Here is a 20,705-nt window from a genome sequence, read left to right on the forward strand (position 1 = left end):
TCTGTCTTATTTGTGCAAGTATTCTCATTGCTGTTTGTGTGCAAATATCAATAACTCTGTTTTAGTTAACATTTCTCTTTCTTATTATATATTGATATGTTTTTGAACAGTATGTCTCTTCCAATAGTTGAATCCTTCCAATTTTATTTCTTGCTTGTTCCTGTTTTTAAGCATATGCTTTAGTGGCATGAGATAATATATTTGTAGACCATGACATATCATCGCATTTGGAAGTCTATCATGCTGTTTATTCTGATAGATGCTTTCATTCAGTGTGAGCAAGTAGCTTCGTGAAAGCAATCCTTCACAGCTAAGTTGCTGTGATTGCGGAATCTATTCCACCAAATTCGCCCAGGACCTGCACCTCGCCCCAAACACAAACAACCCACTTACACAGGCATGCCAGCCCATAAGGGGTGAACATGCCTCTACAGGTTGTGAAACTCGATGTGGAAATAACTTAATTTTACCTACCAGGGCCCCATAGACTATAAGTGTAAACTTCCATCTTTATTTATTGCATTATTAGATTGCTGTTGTTTAGCGTCTGTGCTTTGAACATTTTCGGCTCGTGGTGCATTAAATCAATATATTGTTTACAACTCTTTAAAATTCATTTTTTTTTAGGATTGCGTGTGAATTTGTCTAAATTCCGAAAACAATGAGCATGCATTTTTATATTTCTAATGTCAGTAAGCAGGTAATTGTATTTTTATATTTCTAATAGCCGTAAACAGGTAATTGTGAATTTATAACGTGTATTTTGAAGTGTTTGAAATTGCTTTAACAGTAGTATGATAGGAGGGAATTCGTCATATGAAGTTATACATAATGGAGAGATATTGACCATTTCATGATATGGTGTTTGTTATCTCTAATTGTTTTTTCCGTAGGTGTCATGTCATGGAGGTGGAGTCATTTGAGAATGAAGAGGTGGCAAAACTATTGAATGAGTGGTTTGTGAGCATTAAGGTGATATTATATTCTACCATCTAACCTTATTAGTGTGAAATCAGTTGTACTGATCAGCACAGTTCAGAAGATGATTTTTAGACTTATTATGTAACTCAATGTAAGCCATAACCCATATTGATGGCAGTTAGATTTTTTAAGCTCGTTTCTCAAAATTAAGCATCATACATAAGCCATTGAGTTCACTAACTAGTTTGATTTCCATTAATTAATTGTTGTAAATTTGTAATGTTTGTCTTCAATGGATAGCAGCGAAAGTAGGGAATGCATGATTCAGTAGAAGGTAGTGCTGGAACCTGTAATAAAAGCTTATCAGTGATGTTTTACTTATTCTGTGTTTGCAGGTGGATAGAGAGGAGCGGCCAGATGTGGACAAGGTTTGGAATTCATATTTGGTGCTTGATAAGATTGTTTTCTTGTCCAGGAAGATAGAAGCAACAATTAGAATTATATTTGAGAATTCCATTTTATCTAGATTGAGAGCTCTGCACAGTTCAGCTTGTTGAAACATTTTTTGGCAAAGTTTGTGAAGCAAATGGCACTTTGTTCACCATAAGATGGTCCATATGTAAACTCAATCAGATAGAGAGAAGTAAGCTCCTTAGTATTTATAATTATCATATACATTGTTTATTTTGATAAATTTTAGATTGGTATTCACGTATAAGCCTATGATAGATTTCCAATGCATGGGGAGTATCTTCTTAGTTTAGTTGTGAGCCTCATGTATCCATTGTAAACTATAATTATTTGGCTCCTTGTACTTGAGGGTTCATGTTATCACTCATGAACATATTGATCATTCTCCTTAATTTTCTCTTCTAAAGCATCTTGCTAATATATATATATATATATATATATATATATATTAGCAGGATGCTTTAGAAGAGAATTATTTAATTTAATCTTTTTTTTTCTTTTCTTTTGAATATAAATATTGGGGAAAACTGAGGCACTTTGCTTCATTCCAAGTAGGGTACCCAGGGTAATCAGCTCAATGCATTTTTGATGCCTAACTTGGCAGGGACATTGAGTGAGACCCACTTAGGCAGGGCAGCCAGCCAGAGGACTTAACCCTGAGACCTCTTGCATGCTATTCGCAGCTTTGAACCACTTGATCTACCCCAATGACCTAGCATTGTAGTAACATATAATGATATGATTGTTTATATTTTAATCCATAATCAAATGAGTTAGCGTTTTTTAATATTTAATGTCACTTGTTAGAGAGGATACTCAAGTTACTAACAACATTGAGCTTATTTATTTAATTTTTAGCTTATGGTAGACACTAGCATGGTGAAATTCTGTAGGAATTTGAAATTTCCCGTTGGCTTGAGCTTGCTTTGGACTTTATCCATAGCTTGCAGTGAGATCAATCAAAGTACAATCGGGTCTTTGGACTTTATCATCCCGTCGCAAGAACTTCGATGGGAAGAGAGTTGTTATTGGTAAAATAGTTTATTTTTATTTTGCTAACATCTAATGAACTTAAGGACCCAATGTTTAAACTTTAATAGAGATATTTGCAAGAAATGAAATGAAATTATATTAATGTTTGTAAAGCTGGTTAGTAGGAGTTAAAAGTACAAGTAACAACAAGGAGGAGGGAGTGCCTAAAGCATCTTTGAAAATAGGAAACAAGGAACTTCTTGGAAATACATATTCAAAACATATGCCATAGCTCAACACCAAACAAAGCCAGAACCAAAAGCTTCTTGTCCACTTCCCATGCAAGTAAGAAACCGTAGTTGCTTTGGAGCAAGACCTCTAAACAAGGGTAAGGTTGAAGTGTTGAAGTTTTTAAGTCTACCAGTTAGAAACCCTCCATGCACTTTATCTTATTTATTCCTACCTGCTTGTTATGTTGCCTAACAAGTTATTTACAATGTAAATACTGAAAATAAACACTAGTGCACGCTCAACATATTACAGATCAACAACTGAAGGAAACAAAAACAATCACACCAAATGACACCGTTATTTTTGGACCAATGTCCTAGGAAAAACCCAATGTGGGAAAACTGATGTAACTGTCTGAGGGTTTTCTTATTAAGCAATATCATAGTACAATCTGGGTGCCGAAATTGGCCTACCCAACAGAGAATTTGCTTGGCAGTAATACCTCTCAGTTTGAGACAAATTTCTTGGGGTTTCCTGGCTGAAACCCCGGATAATCCTTCTGGCAGCTCCTCAGCTACAATCTGCCCCAGAAACCCCAGTGTCAACCTTCTTGGACTGCGTCAGCCCCTCTCTGCTCAGCGCTGGCCCCACGTCACCCCGGATGGGTCTGCGTTAGCCTTAGGAGGCCTTGCGTCAGCCTTCTGGCCCTTTGCTACAGCAACGCTGGCCTCTCTGAAGCTCTGCGCAGCTCCTGGCTACCTCTGCGTGGCCCTGCGTGAGCTCTGGCTGCTACTGTGTCACTCTCCCCGGCTACTGTGCTGCTCTCTCGACACTATCTTTGCCTCTCTGTCTCTTTGTACTCAATGCCCCTCAGTTGCAACTCCGATCACTGATTCTATCTCTCTTAGCAAACCCTGCTCTAGAGAATAAAATGACTAATCACTCTGGTGTACTCTCCAAGTGACCCTCAAGCCTCCTCTTATACTTTTCTCGTTGACATATCAACGACAGAGATTAAGTTCCTAATCAACGGCTAAGATTAGATCTGGCTTGACCCATGTCTTTTGGACCATTCTAACACAGTTTCATATTAATACACATTAATATTTTATTTTCCCTAAGTTTAGACTTAGGGACTCCATTAAAAATATTAAATATTTTAATATCTCATGAACTGTTTAGAATCTGCCCAAAACCTTTCTGGGTATTGGAGATCTCATGTGCCCCAACCTCTCCACCAAATTTCGTGGCTCGAGCACATCCAATGCTACCCCAAATCAACATGAAGTACCTAAATATAATGACTAATAAAAAAGTGGGTCTGTCACATGATTCAACAAGATTGACATATTTTTTCCTATGAATCTGCCCTATAGTGAAGAAGAAAAGACTTGGTTCATGCAGTAAGCACACAAAAATAGAGGTGTATCTGTTGATTTTTTACTACAATAGATACAAGTACTTATTTTTGAAACTTGATAATATGCACTTCCAAGATATCATTAAGCAATTATACATTTAGAAATTCAACCATAAAAACACTAGAGCAATAGAGATCACAATGCACTAAAAGACAAGAATATTTTACCCTGGGAAAACCTAAAATGGGGGAAAATCCCAACCAACATTTTCCTTAGAGAATCAATGCAACAAGAGATACATCAAAGTCAACTAACCAGCAGGATGACCATCCACCAAGAGCCAAGTCAACCCTCCACAAAATCCAAGACAAATGTCCACAATTCTTTTCACAGAATCTTTGCAATAACGTCTCTAAGAGAGCCGAAATTCATCCTGCAACTCTGCAAAAATATACCACAAAAACAAGGTCTCCAAGAGGGTCGAAGTTCGTTCTCTGTCTTAGCCTCAGAATTCATATTATGGCACAGAGTTAGTGCCTCAGATCTGCAACTATGCCACATAAACTTTGCATTGTACCACAGAGAGAATATGCCACAGATAAACGTCCAGATCTCAGCCTCTTTTGAATGCTAGAGTGAGGGCAGATGAGTTGTATCTCTTCCTTTTGTTCTCAGCCTTGTACTCATCTTGTTCGCGCAAAACAGAGATATGTAATGGTGATCCAAAGTGTTTCTTGGGAGGAGGTCGAATGGGCTATTTATAGCCTTTACATAATGCAAATGGGTGTCTCTCATGGGCAGGCCGACATGATGACTAGGAGGGCCGACTTGGCACTTGTGGAGGAAAAATACAAATTTCCAATTTTCATTTTTCATGCTTTGATAAGGTCATGCCTTGTGAAATTTCTTTTGAATAAAACAAATAAATGTTCCTTTTTCTTGCAAGCATAAAGAACATGCTTCCAATAAAATTTTCTTTTACATTTCATCATTACACAATAAAATATTATGAAGACCGACCATAGCTACAAAATTCAACGCTCACCTTAGCTAGGGAGGTATTCATAATGACTATCTACTATCTAGATGTTCTTTGTATAATGATTAAGGAAAGGTACAACTCATCAATGGCATCATCATCTAGGTCAACACACTTGAACTACATCAACATCATCATCATTAGGTACAACAACCCATGTTAGCACTCCTAACCAATAGTACTTACTCAAATAATTACCATGATCCGGTGGGTGCCTCACCTCATGATACTCCGACTAATTCAGGGTTGCCATCACCCATGGTCAAACCCTAGTGACACATGTCCTAACTCCAAAGGCTTCACTCTAGGCCAAGATGCTAAAAAGACACCCACTCCATTGAGTGTGCGGGCCTTAGGGACCATTCACTCTAGACTGACCGTCCCTTATGCTATCTTACCAATAGTTCGAGCCATGCCCCTATTATCCACCCATCAACAGTCTGGGCCATGCTCTTGTTGTCACCAATAGTTTGAGCCATGCCCTTGTTGATATCCCATCAATATTCCCTTTCATTGATGGTGGGGTTCTCACTGAAAGGAAACCCTCTTTGGAATGACCGGTCCTTCAGGACCATTCTTCCTAATCCGGCGCAACACACTTGACCTAGGAAGAATGACTGTCCTTTAATATATAACCATCAGTCCCTCTCATTGAGAGAGGTATCAATAAGTCCTAGCTTGTCTCTAAAGTACACAAAATTCATTCCGGACAAAGGCTTTGACTGGTTGGGACAGTTAATGTGGGTCAGTAAACACACTTCACTAGCGACTTAGAAACCATGCAAAATATCAGTTATTTGCTCATCAGTAGGAATATACCCAAGCTTCACTGCTTCTGTTTGCACTATGTGACAAATGTAGTGGCACTCGATCTCGATGTGCTTTGACTTGTTATGAAAACACAAGGTTATCAGAAAGATTCACAATTGTCATAATATCTTGAGGTCGACTCCAACACATGATCAAACAGTCCCTCGAGTAGTTTCGAAGCCACACTGCTTCACTACTCACTATTCAAACTGCAATATACTCGGCAAATGAGTAGTTTCAAAGCCACATTGCTTCACTACTCACCATTCAGACTGCAATATACTCGGCCACTGAGTGCAACAAATCTCTGCTTCTTGCTCATTCATGCTCATTCAAAAGCTCATAATGGAGCCCAAATTGAAGCAATATGCAACCACTCTCTTTGTCGTCAACACTCTTTGCCTAATTGGAATTCCTATAGTTGCACTTATTTGTTTGAGGCATCTTTAAAAACCAATTGTACCATGCTGGTACTTCAATACATGTTGAGCTACATTCCTTGGCTCAACCATAAACTAATCTGCTTCCTTCACTTGATCCATCATCTTGATTACATCAGTTACCCTAATTGGGTATTCTTTCTTATACAGATCCTTCCATGGAAATCCTAATTTTCTCTCTGCCACTGATGCTATCAGCGACCTAATCAAAAGCCTTCATCTTGAATTTTGAGGTCAACTTCCTCGGAAGCTAAAACAAGGGTTGGAGAGCCTTGACGTTTCCTTCTAGAGCAAATCTTTCAGTGATTGCAACTCCCTCTGACACATGAGCTCTTCTGCTTTCGCCATAAAACAAATCATATAGGATCAACCTTGATCTATAAATCCAAGAGGAGTCTAAACAAAGCTTTCCTTCTACTTACAACCATAAGATTTTTTTCATGTACCTCACAAGCTTGAGGTAGCCCTTACGTACACTTCTTTCATCAAGGAAGCCCATCTTTGCATCCTGTTGACCACTACGGGTCAACTCCCCATGCAGTACACCCTCTTTTCTTGGCAGAAAGGGGTAGCACTTGAACGACGTGTCCGTGCCAGCCTACAGTCATCAGCAGCTTGAGGATTTCAATTGTAAACCCAGTCTGCATATATGAATTGTAAATAATCTAAGCAGACATGAGTCAATGTATGTAATTTGCCTAGGTGAACCTAACTTTCTGTTGATGATCTACGTCCCGGAAGGTTTTTTGTCTCACCGATCCACGGATCGGCAGAGTTTTCCTTCAAACCTGACCCCAAAGCCGGGATGGATTTCGTCATCAGAACTTTGGGAGAGTCTTATATGTTAGTCTGCTAGATTATAGTTGTGTCGCAGAACTGGGTGTTCTATGAGGGTCTGTGTTAAGTGGGTTCATCCCTTTGAGATGTAAATTGTAAAAAATCATGATGTAATGTGTCCTGAGGGTTGAGAAATGTTTTAAATCCCCTCGTGAGTCCTAAGTCCTAGGTCCTAGGTGATGTTTCCAATGGCTTAGTTCGATGATCCATTTAAAAAATGAAATAAAATAATAAACATTTAAAAATTTTAATAAAAAAAAAAAAAATAATAATAAAAGATTAAAAATTTAAAAAAATGAAATAAATAAAAAAATAATAAAAATTCAAAAATTCAAAAAATAATAATAAAAAATAATTTAAAAATTTAAAAAATAATAATAAAAATTTAATTGAATAAATCGACGGATGAGATCAAGAGATGTCTGATCCTCATCAACGGTCGAGATCATTTTTACATGGATCAATCGAACTAGCCGTTGGAGCATTGCCTTTTAAATAGGGTGCTAGGAGTCATTTTGAGATCATTCGATCTGTGAGTCAGTACTGAAAAAGCTCTCGTGTAATCTGATTTTCTGGTTAATAAAAGAAGACTTTGGGGTCCAAATTGTGCTGGTGTTACTTTCTGGAATTGCTGTGAGATCTTAAATTTTCTGCATTACTTAAGTTTTCAGCCATTAATCATAGCTTGTTTTATGAGTAGTGTGAGCACAGGTATCTTGTTCACCTGCTAGGGTTTGAGGGCTGCTAGGGTTTCTGAAATAATGGCAGGTATCTCCATTATTTACTGAGATCTAGCAGTTTTCCTTCTCTCTGTGCTGATGGTTGCTTGAGATGTGCAGGAAAACCTGTTAATGGAGAATATTGGTGGGCGTTTGGGGAAGTTCTAGGCTGAACCAGCCGACTCCCACAGGCTTTTCTGTGCAGAGCCTAGCTGATTTTGGCCCTGGGTTTAATCATTTAAAATTTCTTTTCTGGTTTACATGAGAGATTTCTGAAGTATTATCTATAATTCTAAATATTTCCTGTTATTATTTGCTGAATCAGGCTATCAAGGGGCCATATCTGTAATTCTTTTCTGGATCTAGGGTTTTAGATTTCTTTGCTTTATGTGATTTTGATTAGGGTTTTCAGTAATTTTGTCCTTTTCAGGTTACCAGAAACCATGACATGAACCAGTGATCAACAGAAGGTGCAAATCTGCCGTGACCCTGCATCCGTTCAAACAAACAAGCAGAAAATCGTTGAAATCTCCAGAAGGCACGATCAGATGCTGCACGTGAGTAAATTTATGTGGATTGTGCGTTAAAGGGTTTTCTGCTCAGTTTTCAGGGTATTCGCATGACAGATTTGTGCATCGATTCAGCGTTGAAGCATAAGCGTATTATCAAGATCAGTGGCGTTTTGAGCATAAAACCTCAAAAAATTACAGCGGAAATCCTCAGAGTTACAGTGGCAGAGGGATACATCCCAGCCTCCATCTGCATTCCGAGCTGCTCATGCGGGGTCTCACGAATTTTTTTGCCTGGACGCGTGGTTATTACCTGAGATCTGCACGATTTAAACCGTCTCATATACTTTGCTGGCCGTCGAGCATCAAAACTCGCAACCTACTCAGTGAAGGCAATACGTTTTCAGAGCATGGGTTTGTTATACGCACAGTGAGGACTTAATAAAAATAAAAAAATCGATTTTTGGTCAAGACGTGCCCACTGCAACTTCATTTCCTCTCACTGCGCTCTCCTGTTGCTATCTGCCACATCCACGCTTGCACGGAGCAGGTAAAATCTGCGAAATTTCCCTTTGTCCACCGTCGAAGACCTCAGGCCGTCAAACCAGCAAGGTATATCTTCAAGCTTCTGCGTATCTTTGTCTGCCAGGTAATATGTAATCGATTTCAAAACTTTTGCTGCCGTCCTGGTCGTGGGTTTATAGTTTACGTGCAGTCGAATCTTCATTTGGGTCACGTTCAGCGTTTTTGGGTTTCACGGTATACGCATAGCTGCATAGGTTAGGTGGTATAATTTTCAAGTTTCGTTTCTTTTTTTTTTTTTTTTGTTTAGACTTAACTATGGTAGCTTTAGATTAGGGTTTGGTTTTCATTTTTTTTTTAGTTTCGTTATCTTTTGCCTTAGGATTTTTTAAATTATAAAAAAAAAAAAAAGAATACAAAAAATATGAAGGATTTGTTTAGACGTAGCTTCAGTTAGATTTAAAATTCGATTTTATTTTATTTAGTGTTATTTCGTTTAGACGTTAGATGATATGTTAATAAGTCTTCAATAGATTAGATTTAGATCTAAATTTTCTTTATAGTTTTGATTTTTTTTTTTTTTTTTAAATAGATTTTAGATTTAGATCCTAATTAGATTTTAAATTAGTTTTTTTTTTATTTGGTTTAAAAAAAAAGAAAAAAGAAAAAAAAGAAAGGGAAATAAAAAATTTTAGTTTTATTTTTATAGTTTGGTAATTTTTATTTTTTATTTTTAGGTTTTGCTTGATAAAAAATAAAAATAAAAAAAAATAAAAAAATTGTGTCAGATCCAGTTATTTTTCGGGAATTATTATTCACGCTGAGATCTGAATTTTCAAGTCGAGATGCGAAGTTGATATATGATTGCTTTTCATGGTTCATGTTCTATATCATTTAACAAGTAATCGTTTCTTAAGGCACTGGTCTGCTTCATTAAATCCATCAAGTGCTTTTATATCGTATCTCGTGTCTCCCAACCAACTGGTCGACAGTTGGTTTTCATCATCTCACAGGGACTACCCCCCTTAGCCGCGGGAGACAGGCTTAAACGGAGGGATCGGGGATCGGAGTGACAGCCCCCGGTCTGAGCGTTGTCGTGCCAATCCGCGCGACAACATTTTTTGGCGCCGTTGCCGGGGAAGGAGTTCTTCTGTCCTTGGTTCTTACATTTCAAGCTTTTCTGTGTCTAACTTCTTGTTCAAGTGGCGACTCCACTTCCTATATTATCTGCAAGAGTGTACACTAGAAGACATCCAAGCAGTCTGTGCAACCCCACTCCTGATCCTGAAAAGGTTTACAGGGTGCGATCACACAAACTTGCTTCTCGTACACTCCTTGCAAATCTTGGACAAGAAGCCCTTTCCGATATCCATTTGCTCTTTAAAGGTCAAGTTAGGTGCAGCATCACGAGTCTGTACGCCCCTTGTGATTTTTCTAACATTCCTGGATCTCCCAATGCTATTCCATCTGTTGGGTTAGACAAATTGCCTAATTTTCATGGAGATAATGCCATTACTGTTAATTCCCACTTGCGAGATTTCAATATATGGATGGCTAAGTATGCTAGATCTCCTGATTTTGATCATGAAGATGTCAGGATGTCTCTTTTTGTCTTGACTCTAGCAGGTGATGCTTATGACTGGTTTACAGAAAAACCTCCAAATACATTTAACTCTTTACAATCAATCATAAGTTCATTTAGAGAAAAATATGGAGATAAGAGAGAGGGAAGACATCTTGTAAGAGCTCTTACTCTGATAAAAAAGAGAGAGGATGAAACTGTTGAAGAATTTAATAGAAGGTTTAATGGTATTATTAAAGAATTACCTCAAGACTATAAACCTACAGATAAAACTCTCCTAGATTTTTACATTGATGCCTTCAGTCCTGAACCATCTTATGAGTTAAGGCGTGCTAAACTTACTGATTATCGAGATTGCCAAGCCTTAGCTGTAGAGCTTGAGAAGGACAAGGCAGCTTCTGGGAAGTCTGAAATCCCAGGTTTTCATAGGGCTGCTACGAAACTAAAGGAACCTAAGGGAAAAGCAGTCCAGGAGCCAGAAAGTGAGCTTGTTCTTAAATTGCTTCAAAAAATTGAAACTATGGAAATTAATCATAATAAGGAGATAAACACTTTGCAGAATAGATTGATTCAGATGGTAAGGACGCAATCGCAAAATTTTCAGCCGCGAAATAATAATAACAGAAATAATAATTGGCAAAGAAGGGGTCAATCTAGTGAGCAGAGACCCCCTAACCCGCTTACTAATCTGGTAGATGATGCTCCTCCTTACTGTCGTGCTTGCGATGCTTTGCACGAAGAGTCCTCTTGTCCCACTATCAGAAGACTCTTGGATAATGGAATGCTTGGGACAGGTGAGCAAATAAACGTCGTAGGGAGCAAGTTTCCTGTGCCTATGAATGATTGGATAGAGATTAAGGAAAGGAGCTATGATGTTATGGATTCTTCATCTGCTTTTAGTATTAATAACCTTGAAAATGAAGATGACATTTTGGCTAGGTTATATGGTGAGAAACCCTCTCCTGAGAAAATCTTAGAAATTGCTAGAGATAGGGGTTTGACATACCACAGAAGGGATAAAGATCAGAGCGGGAATCAAATTCCCCCTCGAACTTTAAACCCTGGCATAAACTCTGGAATAGATGTTGATTTGGGAAGTTGGTTTAACAATGCGAAAATCTGGGTTCCTGTATCTGAAATCGCTAAGATCCCTTCCCAAAAGGACAAGTTACTAAAGGCAATTCAGGGTCCTCAAGTCAACACTTCTCAGCAGAAGATTCGCGAGGATGACTATCATGATGCTCCTATTTATTTGCAAAGCGTAGATGCTGATAACAAAGATCATCAACCCTTCTTTATCACCTTATTAGTCAACGGGTATAAATTGAATAACTGCATGTTGGATTCAGGCGCATCTGCTTGTGTTATGACTAAAAGGGTCATGGAACAACTTAACTTAAGAGTTTCTAGACCCTACTATAATATATGTGCTATGGATTCCAAGAAAATCGAAGTTCATGGTTTAATCAAGGATTTACAAGTTCACCTTTCAGTTTACCCAGACATCATGGTTGTTATGGATATCGTTGTCGTTGATGTACCTGATGCTTGGGGTATGCTGTTATCTAGAAAGTGGGCCTCTGATCTAGGAGGAAGCATTCAGATGAATTGGTCATATGCTATGATTCCTTCTCCTAGCGGTGATGGTTTTGTTAGGCTAAATAGAGAGCCCGAGAGGAAATTTCATGTTGAAAATCCTAAGAAGCCTCATAATGAAATAATTAGGGAGCAATCTGACATCGGGAACTATTCTATCATGTCTAATTTCATAATTCCTCCCGATGATAAGGTAAAAAATCTTAAAGATGAAGTCTGGTATATGTACTTCGATGGTGCGTTCTCTAGTCATGGTAAGGGTGCGGGAGTAGTGCTTAAATCTCCCCTTGGTCACATATTAAAGTTTGCCTATCGTTTAGAATTTGAAGCAACCAACAATGTCGCTGAGTATGAAGCTATATTGTTGGGTCTTGAATTGGCCAAAGCTTTGAGGATTAAATTGCTTAGCATCAAGGGGGATTCCGATCTGGTTATCATGCAACTTAAAAACAAATTCACATGTAGAAATCAGAGATTAAGAAACTATCGAAATGCTGTGTGGGATACTATGGAGCACTTCGATGCCCTTAACCTTGAAGCAATCCCTCGAGAACAAAATAGTTTGGCGGATGAGCTTGCCGTAGCTGCTACCACTTTCCAGTTGTCTGACGAGTTAATTGACGATAAAATTAAAATGGAAGTAATATTCAGACCATCTGTTCCAGAGAACTCAGAGCATTGGCAAGTTTTTAATGATGAAAAACAAGTCGTTCGTTTTCTCAATAGTTTAGATGAGTTTGAGGATTTTCGCATAATTTCTCAGGAGGACGGATTTTTGAATCATGAACATATCATAAATCCTACTCCTAGAAATGTGGTTGCCTTGGAGCAACATTTTGATCGGCATGATGCCACAAAGCTTAGAGAAGAAAACAAGATGGACCCAGGCGAGTACCTCGAAATCAACATTGGTACTTCTGAAAATCCGAAAATTGTTAAAATTGGTAAGGGTACTAGTTTGGAGGAAAGGAAAAAGTTAACTGATTTACTTCATGAATATAGAGATGTTTTAGCTTTTTCCTATGATGAATTAAAGGGCTATAGGGAAGATGTTATGGAGCATACTATTCCTTTAAAGGACGAGAATGCTAAACCCTTTCGGCAGAAACTTAGGCAAATTAATCCGAAATTAGCCCCCTTGGTCCAGAAAGAACTTGCTAAGATGCTTTCAGCAGGGATCATCGCTCAAACTAGGCATTCGACATGGTGTTCGAATTTGGTGATTGTTAGGAAAAAGAACGGTTCAATAAGACTTTGTGTCGATTTTAGAAACCTTAATCTAGCATGCAAAAAGGATAATTACCCTTTGCCAAACATGGAAACTTTGTTGCAAAGAGTAACTGGGTCTGGAATGATGTCATTGCTAGACGGTTTTTCTGGGTATAATCAAGTTTGGGTTAAAAAAGAAGATCGACACAAGACCACATTCACAACACCATGGGGCACTTTTGAATATATCAGAATGCCATTTGGGTTAACAAATGCTGGGGCTACTTTCCAGAGGGCCATGGATTATGCCTTCAAAGGGTTAATCGGGAAAATCATCGAAATTTACCAAGACGATCTTACTGTTTTCTCTAAAGATGGTATCAGCCATATAGATCATCTTAGGAAGGTTTTTGATAGATGCAGAGAATATGGAATTTCTTTGAATCCGGCTAAATCTGTCTTTGGGGTAACTGAAGGGAAACTTCTGGGTCATATCATTTCTAAGGAAGGAGTCAAGGTCGATCCTGAACGAGTTGAAGCAATTCAAAAGATTCCTCTCCCGCATAACCTCAAGTCCCTTTAGTCTTTCCTTGGAAAAATAAATTTTATTAGAAGATTTATCCCGAATTATGCGGAAATAGCTAAGCCCATTCAAAGTCTTCTGAAGAAAGATGTGAAATTTGTCTGGCAGGAAGAAGGCAAAAGGGCTTTCCAAGAAATCAAGTCTGCTATCGCGAAAGCTCCTGTCCTTGTTAGTCCTGATTATTCCAAAGATTTCATGATTTTTTCTTTCGCTTCTGAGGATACCATTGCCGGTGTCTTGCTTCAAAAGAATAAAGATGGTCACGAGCAGCCTATTGCTTTCATGAGTAGAGCACTTCAAAACTCCGAATTGAAGTACAATACCATGGAAAAGTAGGCTTATGCCTTGGTCAAGTCTCTTAAGCATTTTAAAACTTATGTGGGTTATTCTAAGATCATTGCTTTCGTCCCACATTCTGCTGTTAAAGACATATTGACTCAAACTGATTGCCTAGGGACTCGTGCTAGGTGGGTTACTAAGATACAAGAGTATGACTTAGAAATTAGACCCACCAAGCTGATCAAAGGCCAAGGTTTAGCTCAAATGTTAACTGAAAGTAATGAAAAGACTCTTGGTTTGTTCTGCCTTGACGATCTATCTTCGCCAGAGTTGAAAAGATTAGCTGAGCATGAATGGTATAAGGACATAGTTTACTATTTGACAAATCTTGCATGTCCTAACCATTTAGTCGCTCATAAAAGAAGGGCTCTTAGACTGAAAGCCACTAAGTACTGCCTTATGAAGGATGGCCTTGGATGGAGAAATCCTGAGGGCATAGTGCTTAGGTGTGTTGACGATGTTGAGTCCAAAAGATTAATCTCCGATTTTCATTCAGGATTTTGTGGTGGTCATTATGCCGCTAGAACTACCGCCCACAAAATCCTGAGAGCTGGCTATTACTGGCCTTCGATTTTTTCTGATGTGCACAAGTATGTTAGAACGTGTCAAGCCTGTCAACTGTTCACTGGGAAGCAGAAGCTTGCTGCCCTTCCTCTACAACCTGTTATTGTGGAGGCACCTTTTCAGCATTGGGGTCTGGACTTCATAGGGAAGTTCCATGAAAATTCTAGCAATGGCTACTCTTGGATTTTGACCGCTACCGATTATTTCACTAAATGGGTCGAAGCCATTCCTGCTAAGAATGCCACTGAAAAGGTGATTATGGATTTCATTGAGAATAACATCATTACTAGATTTGGTGTCCCCGCTAAGATCACTACAGACAATGCCAAGGCTTTTAGTTCTTCAGAGTTTACATCTTTTTGCTTCAAATATGGCATTGTCTTATCTCATTCGTCGAATTACTATCCTCAGGGTAATGGTTTAGCTGAATCAAGTAATAAAAATCTCATAACCATTATCAAGAAGATAGTAGGAGATAACAAGAAGTCTTGGGACAGCAAAATCAAGTATGCTTTGTGGGCAGACAGAATTACTAAGAAGAAGTCTACTGGTAAATCTCCCTTTGAATTAGTTTATGGCTTGGATGTGACCTTACCCGTGCACCTAAAATTGCCAGCATATCAGCTTCTCCAAAATTTTTCCACCCATAAAGATGTTGTTCAGAATAGGATAGATCAGATTGTGGAATTAGATGAGGCTCGTCGGACAGCTTTTGAGGCTATATGTAAAAATCAATCTAATATTAAGAAAAGCTTTGATAAATGCTCTCGATCTAGATCTTTGCAGGTTGGAGATATGGTTTTACTCTGGGATCGCAAAAATGAAAAGCCGGGAAAACATAAGAAGTTTGATAGTTTGTGGCTGGGACCATACATCATTAGAGATATAGCCGGGCCAAACTCATTCTACTTGAGCAGATTGGATGGCGAACCACTTGATCTACCAGTGAACGGCCAAATGATCAAGCTGTTCTTCAGAGATGATATCTGATGCCATGGGGCATCTTCTGTATTGTATTTCTATCCCTACTCCTTGTCTTTTCAGCATTTCATTTCTGTTTTTAGATTTAGATTTACTTTTCATGTTATTAATAAATGAAGAGCTTTTATTTTTCCTGTGCTTAATGTATATGATGATTTTGGACGGACGCTACTTATATTTTGCTGTATGGATGCAGATTCTGGATTCTCACATTCCTACAGAGCAGCAACGTGTCCCCAAGTAGAGCCAGATGTTGACCACTACGGGTCAACTCCCCATGCAGTACACCCTCTTTTCTTGGCAGAAAGGGGTAGCACCTGAACGACGTGTCCGTGCCAGCCTACAGTCATCAGCAGCTTGAGGATTTCAATTGTAAACCCAGTCTGCATATATGAATTGTAAATAATCTAAGCAGACATGAGTCAATGTATGTAATTTGCCTAGGTGAACCTAACTTTCTGTTGATGATCTACGTCCCGGAAGGTTTTTTGTCTCACCGATCCACGGATCGGCAGAGTTTTCCTTCAAACCTGACCCCAAAGCCGGGATGGATTTCGTCATCAGAACTTTGGGAGAGTCTTATATGTTAGTCTGCTAGATTATAGTTGTGTCGCAGAACTGGGTGTTCTATGAGGGTCTGTGTTAAGTGGGTTCATCCCTTTGAGATGTAAATTGTAAAAAATCATGATGTAATGTGTCATGAGGGTTGAGAAATGTTTTAAATCCCCTCGTGAGTCCTAAGTCCTAGGTCCTAGGTGATGTTTCCAATGGCTTAGTTCGATGATCCATTTAAAAAATGAAATAAAATAATAAACATTTAAAAATTTTAATAAAAAAAAAAAAAAATAATAATAAAAGATTAAAAATTTAAAAATTTAAAAAAATGAAATAAATAAAAAAATAATAAAAATTCAAAAATTCAAAAAATAATAATAAAAAATAATTTAAAAATTTAAAAAATAATAATAAAAAATTAATTGAATAAATCGACGGATGAGATCAAGAGATGTCTTGATCCTCATCAACGGTCGAGATCATTTTTACATGGATCAATCGAACTAGCCGTTGGAGCATTGCCTTTTAAATAGGGTGCTAGGAGTCATTTTGAGATCATTCGATCTGTGAGTCAGTACTGAAAAAGCTCTCGTGTAATCTGATTTTCTGGTTAATAAAAGAAGACTTTGGGGTCCAAATTGTGCTGGTGTTACTTTCTGGAATTGCTGTGAGATCTTAAATTTTCTGCATTACTTCAGTTTTCAGCCATTAATCATAGCTTGTTTTATGAGTAGTGTGAGCACAGGTATCTTGTTCACCTGCTAGGGTTTGAGGGCTGCTAGGGTTTCTGAAATAATGGCAGGTATCTCCATTATTTACTGAGATCTAGCAGTTTTCCTTCTCTCTGTGCTGATGGTTGCTTGAGATGTGCAGGAAAACCTGTTAATGGAGAATATTGGTGGGCGTTTGGGGAAGTTCTAGGCTGAACCAGCCGACTCCCACAGGCTTTTCTGTGCAGAGCCTAGCTGATTTTGGCCCTGGGTTTAATCATTTAAAATTTCTTTTCTGGTTTACATGAGAGATTTCTGAAGTATTATCTATAATTCTAAATATTTCCTGTTATTATTTGCTGAATCAGGCTGTCAAGGGGCCATATCTGTAATTCTTTTCTGGATCTAGGGTTTTAGATTTCTTTGCTTTATGTGATTTTGATTAGGGTTTTCAGTAATTTTGTCCTTTTCAGGTTACCAGAAACCATGACATGAACCAGTGATCAACAGAAGGTGCAAATCTGCCGTGACCCTGCATCCGTTCAAACAAACAAGCAGAAAATCGTTGAAATCTCCAGAAGGCACGATCAGATGCTGCACGTGAGTAAATTTATGTGGATTGTGCGTTAAAGGGTTTTCTGCTCAGTTTTCAGGGTATCCGCATGACAGATTTGTGCATCGATTCAGCGTTGAAGCATAAGCGTATTATCAAGATCAGTGGTGTTTTGAGCATAAAACCTCAAAAAATTACAGCGGAAATCCTCAGAGTTACAGTGGCAGAGGGATACATCCCAGCCTCCATCTGCATTCCGAGCTGCTCACGCGGGGTCTCACGAATTTTTTTGCCTGGACGCGTGGTTATTACCTGAGATCTGCACGATTTAAACCGTCTCATATACTTTGCTCGCCGTCGAGCATCAAAACTCGCAACCTACTCAGTGAAGGCAATACGTTTTCAGAGCATGGGTTTGTTATACGCACAGTGAGGACTTAATAAAAATAAAAAAATCGATTTTTGGTCAAGACGTGCCCACTGCAACTTCATTTCCTCTCACTGCGCTCTCCTGTTGCTATCTGCCACATCCACGCTTGCACGGAGCAGGTAAAATCTGCGAAATTTCCCTTTGTCCACCGTCGAAGACCTCAGGCCGTCAAACCAGCAAGGTATATCTTCAAGCTTCTGCGTATCTTTGTTTGCCAGGTAATATGTAATCGATTTCAAAACTTTTGCTGACGTCCTGGTCGTGGGTTTATAGTTTACGTGCAGTAGAATCTTCATTTGGGTCACGTTCAGCGTTTTTGGGTTTCACGGTATACGCATAGCTGCATAGGTTAGGTGGTATAATTTTCAAGTTTCGTTTCTTTTTTTTTTTTTTTGTTTAGACTTAACTATGGTAGCTTTAGATTAGGGTTTGGTTTTCATTTTTTTTTTAGTTTCGTTATCTTTTGCCTTAGGATTTTTTAAATTATAAAAAAAAAAAAAAAGAATACAAAAAATATGAAGGATTTGTTTAGACGTAGCCTCAGTTAGATTTAAAATTCGATTTTATTTTATTCAGTTTTATTGAGTTTAGACTTTTATTAAATTTTCATTATAGTGTTATTTCGTTTAGACGTTAGATGATATGTTAATAAGTCTTCAATAGATTAGATTTAGATCTAAATTTTCTTTATAGTTTTGATTTTTTTTTTTTTTTTTTAAATAGATTTTATATTTAGATCCTAATTAGATTTTAAATTAGTTTTTTTTTTTATTTTGTTTAAAAAAAAAAAAGAAAAAAAGAAAAGAAAGGGAAATAAAAAATTTTAGTTTTATTTTTATAGTTTGGTAATTTTTTTTTTTATTTTTAGGTTTTGCTTGATAAAATTAAAAAAAAATAAAAAATAAAAAAAATTGTGTCAGATCCAGTTATTTTTCGGGAATTATTATTCACGCTGAGATCTGAATTTTCAAGTCGAGATGCGAAGTTGATATATGATTGCTTTTCATGGTTCATGTTCTATATCATTTAACAAGTAATCGTTTCTTAAGGCACTGGTCTGCTTCATTAAATCCATCAAGTGCTTTTATATTGTATCTCGTGTCTCCCAACCAACTGGTAGACAGTTGGTTTTCATCATCTCACAGGGACTACCCCCCTTAGCCGCGGGAGACAGGCTTAAACGGAGGGATCGGGGATCGGAGTGACAGCCCCCGGTCTGAGCGTTGTCGTGCCAATCCGCGCGACAACACATCCATCTGATGTAGTAACAGAAAAGATAAAATGCTTTTAACAAAAGTGCACCTTGTGAAATTTTCAACTGCTATTGTAGCAACTAGAAATTATTCTTTTAATTGTTAATTAATCTATGTAAGGACCTGAATCCTATTATTAGAGCCTCTATTTTGTTATACACTAACAGATCTATTTTCCTGTTAATTTATAAATAATAAAAGGATCTTGCTGACCTTTTTACATAGCTTTAAACATTTAACATCTTATCATTTTATCATAAGCAACATAAATTAAGGTGAGCATTCCATTGATATCAACTTAACAAGAGTAGTCCATGGAAAAATACCTGTTCCGGCGGTTGATGATGATACCTTTGTCTTATAGCTCCAGCTGAACGCTCCCTCTGGCCGACCCAACCGGATTTACCTCCCAGCCAACTAGGAAATAAATTCCTAGCCCAGGAAACCTCCATAGGTTCCCTAGCCCTCCGTGCCCAAGTCCAACCAGATATAGTGTGTCCTCAAGAATAATCTGCAAAACTAGATAATGATACTTTCCTCCTATCAAACCCAAGAAACCTCCACAGGTTTCCAAGGTCTCCCAAAATCATAACAAGGCCAAACAATCACAACCAACCCCCACAATCCTAAGCAAGACTCCAACCCCCCCCCTTTCTTCCTTCCCCCTTCCTTTTTTATACCCTCTTTCCTCAACCACCTCTCATTAATGTCATTAACTTCTCATCCATCCTTAGTTGACTTCTCTTCTCCCAAGTAAGCTAGGAGTACATTTGGAATTGTGACATGAATATAAAATTGAGAATTTAATGGGAAAGGATCATGTCTTCTCCCAAGTAAATATGAAAAGTACATTTGGGAATGTGAAGTGTAATTACATAGAGAGGACCATGTCTTCTCCTTAGTAAATGTGAGGGTACATTGGGGAATGTGAAATGAATAAATATATATTGATGATAAGACGGAGAGGACTATGTCTTCTCCCAAGTAAATGTGAGGGTACATTGGGGAATGTGAAATGTACTTACATGGAGAGGACTATGTCTTCTCCTTAGTAAATGTGAGGGTACATTGGGGAATGTGAAATGAATAAATATATATTGATGATAAGATGGAGAGGACTATGTCTTCTCCCAAGTAAATGTGAGGGTACATTGGGGAATGTGAAATGAATACATATATTTTGAAATAATGAAAGGAGACCATATCCTACATAATATTCAATTTGAGAAGGTAAGTGGGGAATTTGAATAATGGAAATCATAAATTTATATTAGACCAATAATTCTCAATATTTTCAGATAATGTAAATATTAACAAAATTTGTAGGATAAGATTTAAGTGGGGCATTACATACACCCCTCCTTCAGAAAACTTCGTCCGGAAGTTAGAATGAAAAGATACAAGGAGTTTGAAAGCATAGCAAACCAGAGAGAGTTATAGCATTAAAATTCGATAAGTCAGACAATGACATTAGCATTAAAATTCGATAAGTCAGACAATGACATTACTTCCCATCAA

The 20,705-nt window shown here is 37.9% G+C and overlaps 1 protein-coding gene across 4 annotated transcripts in view; it reads left to right on the forward strand.

Moving 5' to 3' along the window:
• LOC149200374 (catalytics) overlaps positions 1–20,705 on the forward strand; it is a 347,379-nt gene that overhangs the window by 95,711 nt on the left and 230,963 nt on the right. For all 4 annotated transcript variants that reach the window (XM_089402703.1, XM_089402702.1, XM_089402704.1 and 1 more), the window contains exons 5-6: positions 894–972; positions 1,317–1,349. In XM_089402703.1, the coding sequence (XP_089258829.1) occupies positions 894–972; positions 1,317–1,349 (112 nt within the window). The remainder of the gene's footprint in view (positions 1–893; positions 973–1,316; positions 1,350–20,705) is intronic.

This window comes from Pinus tabuliformis, chromosome 2_1, assembly GCF_031772625.1.
Source record: "Pinus tabuliformis cultivar Carrire ecotype Pingquan chromosome 2_1, CPIR1, whole genome shotgun sequence".
Classification (NCBI taxonomy): domain Eukaryota; kingdom Viridiplantae; phylum Streptophyta; class Pinopsida; order Pinales; family Pinaceae; genus Pinus; species Pinus tabuliformis.